This window comes from Gopherus flavomarginatus, chromosome 1, assembly GCF_025201925.1.
Source record: "Gopherus flavomarginatus isolate rGopFla2 chromosome 1, rGopFla2.mat.asm, whole genome shotgun sequence".
Taxonomy (NCBI): Eukaryota; Metazoa; Chordata; order Testudines; family Testudinidae; genus Gopherus; species Gopherus flavomarginatus.
In genome coordinates, this window is record NC_066617.1 from 164857819 (window position 1) to 164870645 (window position 12827).

At 49.7% G+C, this 12827-nt stretch overlaps 1 protein-coding gene across 1 annotated transcript in view; it reads left to right on the forward strand.

The window, feature by feature from the left end:
- Positions 1-2292: 2292 nt before the first annotated feature.
- The window catches only part of LOC127043189 (venom prothrombin activator pseutarin-C non-catalytic subunit-like), a 47416-nt gene continuing 36881 nt past the window's right edge, over positions 2293-12827 (forward strand). The window contains exons 1-2 of the mRNA XM_050937031.1: positions 2293-2453; positions 11691-11782. Coding sequence (XP_050792988.1) covers positions 2293-2453; positions 11691-11782 — 253 coding nt within the window. The remainder of the gene's footprint in view (positions 2454-11690; positions 11783-12827) is intronic.

Here is a 12827-nt window from a genome sequence, read left to right on the forward strand (position 1 = left end):
GAAATTGCCAACATGTTTTTGCTTCAAAGTGTTTTAAATTGAACCTAATTTTCTTTCTTTTAATTTTTTATTTTTTTTTTACTTTTTGTGATTTTTTTGTTTTTTTGCTTTTAATTTGTAACAGACACTGTCAAAAAGATTACTGAAACTTTGCATTTACTAAAAACCTAAATCAACTATTTTTCTTTTATCAAAAATAACTGACATTGGGAGAATATCAAAATGGTTATTGACTTTTTTTGGTTGTGTTTCTGATTTGTTTTTGATGTAAAAAACAAAACAAAAAACAACCAAAAATATCCAAAAAGGCATGAAAGTGTTGATGTCAAATTTCAACAATGTCAACAGATTTTCACACAAGAAAATCATTTTAGAGACTTTTTTTTTAAAACCAAAAAATGTTCAAAATATTTCAGCCGGCTCTACTCAAAGCTGAGGTAGAGGGACTCTCACTCTGGACAAAAGAGGAGTCAAGTCTCCCTGTCTCCTTCAGGTTTGGTATATTGCCAGTCTTGGGTTTACAATGGCTCCAGTGGATCCATGGAGCTGGGCCCATGCTCAGAAGGGGCCCCGGCCTGCTTCACTTGCACTGCTTCCCAAGACCCCTCTAGCTCCCCCCGCCCACCACTTGCTCCTCTTCGCCTGCCCACCTGCTGCCTCCTCAGCCCCACTCCCCTGCTCTCTGCCCCCTGGCCAGACCCCAGTGCACCTCTGGCTCCAGCAGTTTCTGCTTCCCACCACCTGTGGGGCCCCACCTGTCTCCCCAGAGCTGAGCTGCCTGGGACTGGTGCAGAAGCCTAGCCAATCTCAGCCTGGGGGTGGAAGGGAGGGGACAGTGTGGGGAGCTTGGCTGGGCCCCTCTAGAGGAAGTGCGTCTGGAGGGAGCCCAGCCAGGGCAGGCCCTGGCGTGGCTGATCGCGGCACTCCCAAGGGACCGGAGCGATTCCTCGCCCCGGGACCAGCTCTGCACTGCCGTCTCAGCCTAGCAGACACAGTTGCCTCCCAGCAGGGCCAGTGAGTGTGGATTGAGGCAGTGTATGGGGGAGTGGGTTTCTTGCAGGGGGGGAGGGATCCTGGGCCGTGAGGGGGCAGGGAAGATGTGTATGTTGGGGCACTAGGGAGTGGGGGTTGTGAAGCGGGGTGTGGGCAGTTGTGATGGGGTTGTGGGCGAGGAGGTGCTGGGCTGGGGTGGTGGTGTTCAGGGCACTATACATTTGTGTGGTGGGGCTTTGGGGTGCTGGACATAGTGGGTCTGTGGGGGCTCTGGCCATAAAAAGTGCAGAGGATGTTGTGGGGGGAGCAGCTGTGTGGTGTGGCATGTGCCCGCCCCCCAGGGGAAGGGACATGCTGGCAGCACAGGTCCAGGTGGGCCCCTGTGTGTCTGCAACTGCCAGTTTGTAAATAGTGCCCTCGCACTGGGCTGGACAGAACGGGGAGGCCTCTGCCATGCCATGCCCGATTGCCCCTGGCTGGCCCCTTGCTCTAGGGATTGACCTCCCCGCGCCATGCTCCATTGTTCTCATGGGGGACCACAAATAAGTTTGGCGCCAGGCCTACAAAAGGTTAATCTGGCTCTGCATATTTCTTGCTAATAAAGGGAGTATTTAATGTCATTTATCTGATTATGTGGATGCTTGTCGACAAGGAGCTCCCAGATTATCACAGGCCACCACAGAGCTGTACTGAGGTAGCAGCTGTCAGTTCCTACTAACCTGGACTGGATTTGAACTAGTACAAGTCTCTGGAGCCTGTCAGTCCCCAGGCCCTGAACTATTTCTTGCTCTTTATCACCCAGCATGCCAGGTTTGCAGGATGCCGGATCTTTCCCCCTCAAAATTGGAATAATCCCTGAAATCCAAAGAGGTATGGCATCCCTAGCCAGGTCCCTGCCCCCAGTGCCGGCACTGCCCCTATGCTTCATCACCCTGCAAGTCAGCCACATAAACTGTTTCTATTTGGGTAGCTGCCCCTAATACCCTACTGCCCTAGTAGGCAACGACCCAGTCAACCAACTCTGCCTTATGTGGTTGAGGCTGCTTGTCCTCCGTGCTTGGCACACAGCAGGGAAGATGTGGGGGAGGGAGGGAAAGGCAGCCTGAGCAGCTGTTTATCTCCCCTCTGATTCCTGTCAATAGCAGGACACAGTGAAGAGCAATGACCTGGATGTCACTAATAGCACCACCACCTCTTGCATCACTAACCACAATGAAAGTATTTCCCCAGCAGTAGCAGCAAAAGCAGCAGCCACTGCCTCGTGTATCTCCCAGTGTGGCATCAGCAGGAGCTTGCACCATGGGGCTCTTCTGCCCGCGCCTCCTTCTCTTGATGCTGCTTGGTTTATGGTGGCCAGGTTTGGCGTGGCATCGGGTGGGAGCAGCTCAGGTCCGGGAGCACTACATAGCCGCAGAGACTACCAGCTGGAGCTACAGACCCCAGTCCAAAGAACAGTCCAGGTAAGAGTAGGAAGATGTGGAGGCAACCAGCCCCCTCCTGGGCTGAAAGAGACTTGAGTCTCCTGAGGAGTTTGTGCACAGCTGGGCCTCGGGCCTGATCCAGCCTATAGAAGTTGATAAGAGTCTTTGCATTGACTCCAGTTGGATGAAGCCCTTCATTCAGTTCCATGCTATCAGCTGTTTTATTCACACAATGTGATTTTTTTAATATCATTTTGACAAAGGCAAACTTGGGCTCACACCAGCATCCTCTGTGCCCCCAGAACTCTCACTGGGGTCAATCCTACATCGAAGATTTTTGCATGAGTCTCTTTAAATTTGGTGTTTTCTCACAGCTTCAGCTCCTGCGGCTAGATGAACACATCAGAATCTCAGCTTTCATTTCAACAATTAAAAAAAAGTTTCTGGCCCCCACAGTTGTCTAGAAAAGCTCAAAGGCCACAAGGCAAATAAAAAAACCTCTCAACATTATTATCTGTTTAAAATCTCATCATTTGGAGGGAAATTTGGAGTTCTATTTATTTGCTTTTTGGTCACACTCTCTTCCCATTTTCAAGTTTTCTCTGCAGCCACTAGAAATCTACTGTTTTCTGTTTTTGTTTTGTTTTTTTTTAAAGCTGAGATTCTCATGCAAACTTTTGATTCAACTGATTGGGGCCTTAAGAAAAAAACATCAAATATCGGAGAACTAACCAAAAAAAAATCATCAAAGTTGACAATACTACATCTATTTTTAAATAAGAAAAGGTCTTTACAAAAAACACCGTAGATTTTTAAAAATGTAAATGAATAATCTAGTTTACTTTCTTTATGGTTGCATACTAAGTACATTTCTTCAGCTGGGGTGATGAATACACAATAATCAGTTTCATCATGTTCATGCTTTCCGCTCAGTTTCACTTTCAGGTTTCCATGGCAGCACTGACAATTTTTTTGTGATTAGTATTTTATTGATTTTTTTTTTGTGGTTTAAAAAAATAACCAATAAAAGGTACCAAAAGGTAAATGACTTACAGTTCATATATGCTTCAGAATACTGCAGGCTTCATGGGATCTCCAGCAGAATTATGCAATTTTACAACTCTTTAAATCTGCAAGAACAGACAATACAAAACCAGACAGTACTATATAGGCATAACACATTAGGGTGGAGGTTACGGTAATAATACAGGAGACCTACGGGAATAGGGAGTGGAGGGAAGGACCCAGGAGGGAAACGGTGGAGGAGTTAGATGGAATGGAAGTCTGACATTCTTTGAGCAGCCTGAATGTTTTTTATTCAAATAGATCTAGAGGGCCCAAAACTTTTTTGAACGTATTTATTTGATCTCTAAAGGGATAACCTATTCTTTTATTGGCTGTTCACTCAGAAAGAAGTTGGTCCAATAAAAGATGTTATCTCACCCACCTTGTGTCTCATATCTTGGGACAAACATGGCTACAACAACACTAAAAACAACTCAGGTCTGAATACACAACTGCTCTATTTTGGGCATAAACGTACTCTTCCATTTTGTTTAAAAAATATTTTTTAAACAAGATCTCATGTTTTTGAACATTTGAGGCTGGCAGTACTGTATATGATATAATCAGGTGTAATTTTTCAGAGCCCCCTACCCTCCAAACATACACCATTTGGGCTTGCATTCACATGTCCATGACATTTCCAGGCTGCTCTTTGGTTTCTTTTTTTGCTAGGTATGTGTCTCCCACTCATCTCTGTGTATAGAAACCAAGCTGGCTAGAGGTTTCACTCTGTTTACACACCCTGGCTGGTCAAAGATTATTTCTGGCTGTACATTATAACTAATCCTGGCAGAAACGTTTCAGATTTTTGAAATTTCAATTAAACATTTTAATGAAAAGATGTCAGGTTTTTCTAATGATTCTTTTGTAATAACTTCCTTTTTCCTACGCCTCAGGGTTGATCAGGCATGTTCCATCTGACATCATTATATGAGGTCACATATCACCTTCGTGAGGACAAACTGTTGCAGGGAAAATCTCCGCAGTGAACTCCATAGATCAGAGCCTTCTCTTCCTGCAGTCAATGACAAAATTCCTGTTAACTCAGAGGGCCCAATTCTGCTCCCCATGGCGTAGAAACCTGTGGCATTTCTGCCTGATTCTTTCCTTGCAGGAGAGTGACTTAGGGTAATCCACAGTCTTGCAGGGCAACAGATGTGCTCTGAACTCAAAGGCTGGATCCTGAGCCATCACCATGGGCTGACCTCTCCTTCATCCAGCTGCCTGCCTCCCTGTCTGCGATGTCATCAGCTTCCCCCTACCAAGCCTGAAAGGAAGAAGGGGGGTTGTTGCTGAACCCCCCCCCGCAATAGCTACCAAGAAATCTACCAATCAGCGTGGGATGCATGACACAAAATGTAGCTGCTCTGCCCTTCCAACCTTCATTTCAGCTCTATACCTATTGTCCAACCGCCATGTGCTCTCTTCCTTTTGCCTGCTTGGGTTTCTTCTACAGCACATAGCATGGGTTCTTCTTCGAGGGCTTGCTCATATCCATTCCAATTAGGTGTGCGCGTGCCGCGTGCACGTTCGTCAGAAGATTTTTACCCTAGCAACTCCCGGCGGGTCGGCTGGACGCCCTCTGGCATGGCGCCGCTATGGCACCGAATATATACTCCTGCCGACCCGTCCGCTCCTCAGTTCCTTCTTATCGCCCGTGTCGGTCGTTGGAACAGTGGAGCGCGGCTTAGCTGATCTTCACTTTCCTAGCTATTCACTCCTTCTAGTACTTATTGTGTATATAGTTTTATAGTTTCAAAGTTGTAGTTAATACTTTTAATAACCTTTTGTTAACGTAGTTAATGAATATAGCTCAGAGGGTTGGGGATTAGCCCCTTCCCCTCTCCCGGTTCCCAGGCCCATGCCTGGTTCACCGGGCTTCAAACCGTGCTCGGCCTGCCGGCGGCCGATGCCAATGGGAGACCCCCACGACTCCTGCCTAAAGTGCCTGGGGGAATCCCATTTTACAGATAAGTGCCGGATTTGCAAGTTCTTTAAGCCACGGGCAAAAAAGGAGCGGGACTTTCGTCTTAAGCAGCTCCTAATGGAGGCAGCCCTCACTCCTCCGTCTTCGGCACCAAGTGCTGCACAGTCCGTGCCGGGGAGAAGAGCCTCATCGGCACCGGAGAACGCCGGCACCGCCAAGATGCCCCGGCACCAGCCGTCACCGGCCCAGAAGCCAGCCCGGCACCGCTCCCTCTCCCCACGTACCAAAAAGGTCAAAGCTCCTGTGGCTCCAATATCTACACCGCAGTCTGAGCATCAGCCAAAACCGAGTCACCCAGCACCAACAACTGTCGCGGCACCGCTCAGCACTGTTGATTCAGGCCATGCAAGAGCAGTCGAGTCCAGTGCATGACAGCTCCCCAACACATGCCTCGGTAGAGCTTATCGTTCCCACCACACCAGTGGTGCGGGTTGTTGCATCAACATGGAAGCCTGCCCTGGTCAGGCCACCTTCCATTGATGCCACAGACAGGCACCACTCGAGATCGAGGTCTCGCCACTGTTCCCGATCTCATCGCCGGTCCCGATGTAGGTGCCGCTCGCAGTCCCGGTACCGTTCTCCTTCTCAGTACCGGTCGTACTCGTGGCACCGCTCAAGATCCCGCTCTCCGGACCGATACTCCAGACGGTGATCCAGCTCCCGGCACTGTTCACGCCGCAGTCGCTCTCACCATAGAGCTTCATGATCCCGGTCGACCTCCCAGTACCACGCTGGTCGCAGGTCCCGGTCAACCTCTCGGCACCAGTACGACTCCCGGTACTGCTCTCCGGTGCGGCACGACGTACGGTACCCTGCGAACAGGGCTCCTCCTCACGTGCTCTCTGCTCCGCCATGGCCATCACGGCACCCATCTGAGTCTTCGCACGCTGATAGCCTGCATATGGGGATTCAGAACAACAGAGCCATGTCCTCCAGGAGGCTCAAGGCACGGAACAGGCGCCTCAGTGGTCCTTCTGGACGCCTTGGGCATATCACTAGGCCCAAGGCGAACCCACGGTTCCATCTCGTTCCGCCCCGTCAGAACATCGTGCACCAGAGGCCACTGTTAGCCACCCTCTTCCAGCGGGTACAGACGAATCGGCTCTGGCGCCGGACCCTCAGCTGTTTCCAGACCCTGATGCTCCTCCGAAACAGGAGTCACTAAATGAGCCAACCATTCCGGGTCTCTCGTCCTCTTCTTCACCAGACGAGGCAGTAGCCGGTACTTCGTCATCGGGCCTGCCCCCGATCGACCTCCGAGCCCACCAGGACCTTCTCCGGCGAGTTACCTTAAATATCAACCTCCAGGTGGAGGAGGTCCCGGAGGTGGAAGACCCAGTCATAGACATACTGTCGGCGGATGCCCCAACTCGCATGGCTCTGCCATTCATCTGTTCCATCCAAGCCAAAGTGGACACCATTTGGCAATCTCCGGCGTCTATCCCTCCCATGGCCAGAGGCGTGGAAACGAAATACATGGAACTCTCTAAAGGGTATGAATACTTATATACCCATCCTCCTCCATGCTATCTGGTCGTTCAATCTGTAAATGAGCGAGAGCGCCATGGCCAACAAGCCCCAGCCCCAAAATCGTGGGAGGCTAGACAGATGGATCTATTGGGGCATAAAGTCTACTCCGCCGGAGGCCTCCAGCTGTGGGTGGCTAACCAACAGGCCCTGCTCAGCAGGTATAATTATAATACCTGGCAATCAGTGGGTAAGTTCGCTGAACTGGTCCCACAGGACTCCTGTCCGGAATTCCAGGCCCTTCTGGAGGAAGGGAAGAAAATGGCACAGACTTCCCTGCAGGCCTCACTTGACGCTGCTGATTCGGCGGCCAGAACCATGGCCTCGGGGATTACAATGTGGAGAATATCATGGTTGCAGGTCTCAGGTCTACCTCCTACACTGCAACACACTATTCAGGACCTTCCGTTTGATGGACAGGGCCTTTTCTCTCAGAAAACGGACCCTAGACTCCAGGGTCTTAAAGACTATCACGTCATCATGCTTTCCCTCGGGATGCATACTCCGCAAACCCAACGGAGGTCTTTCCATACCCAGCCTCAGCTCCCTTACCCCTCACCCAGGCCACGACAAGACTTTAGCAGGAGGTGTGGTTGCAGGAACCGCAGATGGCAATCGAGTTCCCAAGGGGGCCAGAATAACGGTCCTGCCAAACCATCAGCGGGACCAAAACCGAACTTTTGAAGGTGCGCCCGAGAGCAGAGCACCAGTCCTTCCACAGGATCCCCTTTAGTTTTCCAACCGCCTTTCCTCCTTCCTCCCTGCGTGGGCCCAATTAACCTCAGATCGTTGGATCCTACGCACAGTGGAATTTGGATACCACTTCCAATTTATTTCGCCTCCTCCCCATCCCTCTTCAGGGACCCCTCTCACGAGCAATTCCTCTGGCAAGAGTTTTGTACGCTTGTTTCCATCGGAGCTATAGAGGAGGTGCCAGAGGAATTCAGGGGCAAGGGATTTTACTCCCGATATTTCCTAATCCCCAAGACAAAAGGAGGTCTCCGACCCATCCTGGACCTGCACGGTCTCAACATCTTTCTGAAGAAGTTGAAGTTCCGCATGGTGTCCCTGGGGACCATCATCCTATCCTTGGATCCCGGAGACTGGTACACTGCTCTCAACATGAAGGATGCATACTTTCACATCACCATTTACCCTCCGCACAGACAGTACCTACGGTTTATGATGCACGATCAACATTTTCAATTTGCAGTCCTTCCGTTTGGCCTCTCCACCGCCCCGCGCGTGTTTACAAAGTGCATGGCTGTAGTGGCCGCCTTCCTCCGTCGTTGGCGAATACACGTCTTTCCTTACCTAGATGACTGGCTTATTCGTGGGACCTCCGAGGCCCAAGTCACCAGGCATGTTGCCATCATCACGGACCTATTCGAGCGGTTGGGCCTGATGATCAATCTAGAGAAGTCTACTCTAGTGCCCACTCAAAGAATAGAATTCATTGGGGCCATTCTAGACTCCAAACTCACAACAGCCTGCCTTCCGCTACCCCGCTTTCGGACACTAGTTTCGGCCATAGAAAGCCTTCAAACTTTTCCGACGACCTCGGCCCGCACCTGCCTCAGCCTTCTCGGTCACATGGCCCCATGCACTTTTGTAACCAAGCATGCCAAACTACGTCTGCGTCCCCTTCAAACCTGGCTCACCTCAGTTTACTGCCCAGGCAGGGACGCCATAGACATGGTCGTCACCGTTCCTCAAAGCGTCTTAGGCTCCCTCAACTGGTGGCTAACACCTTCCCTGGGGCGTGCAGGAATGCCGTTCCAACCGAGACAGCCCTCAGTATCCCTAATGACGGACGTGTCGTCTCTCAGCTGGGGGGCACACCTAGGCCATCGTCGCACGCAAGGCCTCTGGTCATCTCAAGAGCTAGCGTTGCACATAAACGTCCGGGAGCTGAGAGCAGTCCGCCTCGCCTGCCAGACGTTCCAACATCATCTGCAGGGCCGTTGTGTTCTAATACTCACGGACAACACAACAGCAATGCACTACGTAAACAAACAGGGAGGGACTCGATCCTCCCCCCCTTTGTCAGGAGGCAATCCAACTGTGGGAATTTTGTATAGCCCACTCTATAGACCTTGTAGCGTCCTTCCTCCCAGGGGTCCGGAACACTCTGGCAGACCGTCTCAGCAGATCCTTTCTCTCCCACGAGTGGTCGCTTCGCCCAGACATTGTACATTCCATCTTCCAGAAGTGGGGCTTTCCCCACATAGACCTCTTCTCTACCCGCAACAACAGGAAGTGTCAGAGGTTCTGCTTCTTTCAGGGTCTCACCCCGGGCTCAATATCAGACGCCTTCCTAATCTCTTGGGCGAACCACCTGCTTTATGCCTTTCCACCCTTCCAGATGGTGCACAGGGTTCTCATAAAGCTTTGCAGGGACAGGGCTCGACTGATCCTGATCGCCCCTGTGTGGCCCCGACAACACTGGTACACCACGTTGCTGGACCACTCGATAGCCAACCCGATCCCCCTGCCCCTTCATCAGGATCTGATAACGCAGGACCACGGCAGGCTTCTCCACCCAGACCTGCAATCCCTCCATCTAACGGCGTGGCTCCTGCATGGTTAACCCAATCGGAATTACGCTGCTCTGCCCCGGTGCAAGAGATATTCCTGGGTAGCAGGAAACCTTCTACTCGGTCTACTTACTTAGCCAAGTGGAAATGGTTTTCTTGCTGGTGTCAAAAGCGGGATGTCGCACCTACAGAGGTTCCCATCCCCACTATTTTGGACTACCTCTGGTATCTTAAACAGCAAGGCCTCGCTATCTCATCTTTGCGAGTGCACTTGGCAGCTATCTCTACTTTCCACCCCGGAGAAGGTGCTTACTCCATCTTCTCCCACCCTATGGTCTCGAGGTTCCTCAAAGGCCTGAAGTGTCTCTATCCCCTAGTACGACTCCCCACCCCTTCCTGGGACCTCAATTTCATTCTGACGAGACTTACATCCCCCCCTGTTCGAGCCATTGGCAACCTGCTCACTCCTATATTTGTCATGGAAAACAGCCCTCCTTGTAGCCATTACATCGGCTACAAGAGTCTCTCAGCTTCGGGCTCTGATGGTGGACCCACCATACACGATGTTCCACAAGGACAAGGTGCAGCTATGCCCACATCTGGCTTTCCTCCTTAAAGTAGTCTCGGCCTTTCATCTCAACCAGGAACTATTCCTCCCAGTCTTCTTCCCCAAACCACATACATCTCGTAGGGAGCAGCAGTTACATTTGCTCGACGTCCGTAGGGCACTTGCCTTCTATATTGACCGAACAAGGCCCTTCCGCAAAACGCCCCAACTCTTTGTTGCAGTGGCGGACCGGATGAAAGGCCAGCCCGTCTGTTCTCAGAGGATTTCGTTCTGGGTAACAGCGTGCATCCGGACTTGCTATGATCTAGCTCATGCCTCTCCGGGTCATATTACCGCACATTCTACCAGGGCCCAGGCCTCATCGGCCGCCTTCTTAGCTCCAGTTCCTATTCAGGAAATATGTCGAGCAGCTACATGGTCTTCAGTACACACTTTTACTTCCCATTATGCCCTGGTGCAACAATCCAGAAACAATGCAGCCTTCGGCTTAGCAGCTTTGCATTCTGCAGTTTCTCACTCCGACCCCACCGCCTAGGTAAGGCTTGGGATTCACCTAATTGGAATGGATATGAGCAAGCACTCGAAGAAGAAAAGACAGTTACTCACCTTTGTAACTGTTGTTCTTCGAGATGTGTTGCTCATATCCATTCCAAAACCCACCCTCCTTCCCCACTGTCGGAGTAGCTGGCAAGAAGGAACTGAGGAGCGGACGAGTCGGCAGGGGTATATATTTGGTGCCATAGCGGCACCACGCCAGGGGGCGCCCAGCCGACCCGCCAGGAGTTGCTAGGGTAAAAATCTTCCAACGAATGTGCACGCAGCGCGCGCACACCTAATTGGAATGGATATGAGCAACACATCTCGAAGAACAACAGTTACAAAGGTGAGTAACCGTCTTATCCATTTGTGCAAATACTTTTATGTATCAAAAGGTAAAGACAGTTGTCACATTGCCCAAGAAGCAGTTTCCTGAATGGTTTTGATCCCTGGGCTGCCTTATAAGAGGCCAGTTTGCTCTTTCAAAGGGGAACAAATCACGTTTTCTATTTTACCTAAAAGTCACGGCACTTACAGATAATTTTCACGCTGAATGATTGTGCTAAGATCATTGCAGGTGATCTTGAAACTGAAGCATAGGGATGGGGCATGCAGGTTCTGCTCCCAGCTCTGCAATACACATCCTATGTGACTTTGGGCAGGTCACTTCAGCTCTCTGGGTTCCTATTTCCCCAACTGTGAAGTGAGTAAATTAATACCAACCTCACAGTAGAGCCAAAAGGAGCTACAGTATAGCAAAAGGTGGTTACTTTATTTAACTGTATCACAGTAGTGTCTAGAAGCCCCAGCTGCAATTGGTGGCTCCATTGTGCTATGTGCTGAATAAACATGTAATAAGAGAGTCCCTGTCCAAAGAGCCTACACTCTAAATGGACACAGAGTGGGAGGGGAAACAGATGAAATGATTTACCCAAGTGAGAGCCAGGAATAGAAGCCAGGTCTCCAGAAGCCCAGTTTAGTGCCCACTCGATTGGACCACACTGCATAGCTAAGAAGCTTTACATTTAATTTATTTTTTATACTTCCTATTGCAGATTAGAAAATTCAGAGCCTGTGTTTAAGAAAATTGCCTATAGAGAGTATGAAGCAGATTTTCAGAAAGCAAAACCGAGAGATACTTTCTCAGGTAAGCAGAAAATAACTTTCAAAGCCAGTGTCTTCTATGTGCAGGAAAATGTGCCTGTATTTGTATACCCATCGCCAGCATATACTGCAAGCCAAGCAAATAGAGAGAGAATTTAAGTAGCTCTTCTCTATAGCACAGGAGCCAAAAGCTCAATCCCTTAAAAATATTGGCCTCCATTATCAGTATTGATTAAATTGGAGATGGTTCAAAGTAGAGCCACAAAAATGACTACAGGGTTAGAAAACTTGTGATTGAGTTCTCAGAGTCTGTCTATTTAGTGTCAGAGGGGTAGGCGTGTTAGTCTGTATCTGTAAAAGCTGCAAAGAGTCCTGTGGCACCTTTATAGACTAACAGACGTATTGGAGCATGAGCTTTCGTGGGTGAATACCCACTTTGTCACATGCATCCGACGAAGTGGGTATTCACCCATGAAAGCTCATGCTCCAATATGTCTGTTAGTTTATAAGGTGCCACAGGACTTATTGCTGCTTTTGTCTATTTAGTGTAACAAAGAGAAGGTTAAGGGGTCACTTAATTACAGTTTATAAGTATCTATGTGGGGTACAAATATTTAATCATGGGCTCTTCTTCAGTCTAGCAGAGAAAGATATAACAGGATCCAATGGTTGGAAGTTGCAGCTAGACAAATTCAGATTGGAAATAAGCTGTACCTTTTTGACAGTGAGAGTAATTAGCCATTGGAACAATTTACCAAGGATTGTGCTGGGTTATCCATCACTGGCCATTTTTAAATCAAGATTGAGTGCTTTTCCGAAAGATCTGCTCTAGGAATTATTTTGGAGAAGTTCTATGGCCTGTGAAGTAAGACTAGATCAGCGGTTCTCAAACTGTGGGTTGAGATCCCAAAGTGGGTCATGACCCTATATCAATGCGGTCGCCATGGTCTGGCATTTAGCTTTGCTGGGGCCCAGGGCCAAAGCTCAAGGGCTTCAGCCCTGAGTGTGTGGGGAGGCCCTCAGGTAACAATCCCCTGCCTGGGGCTGAAGCTTTTGGGATTCAGATTTGCACACCCACCCCAAGGGGG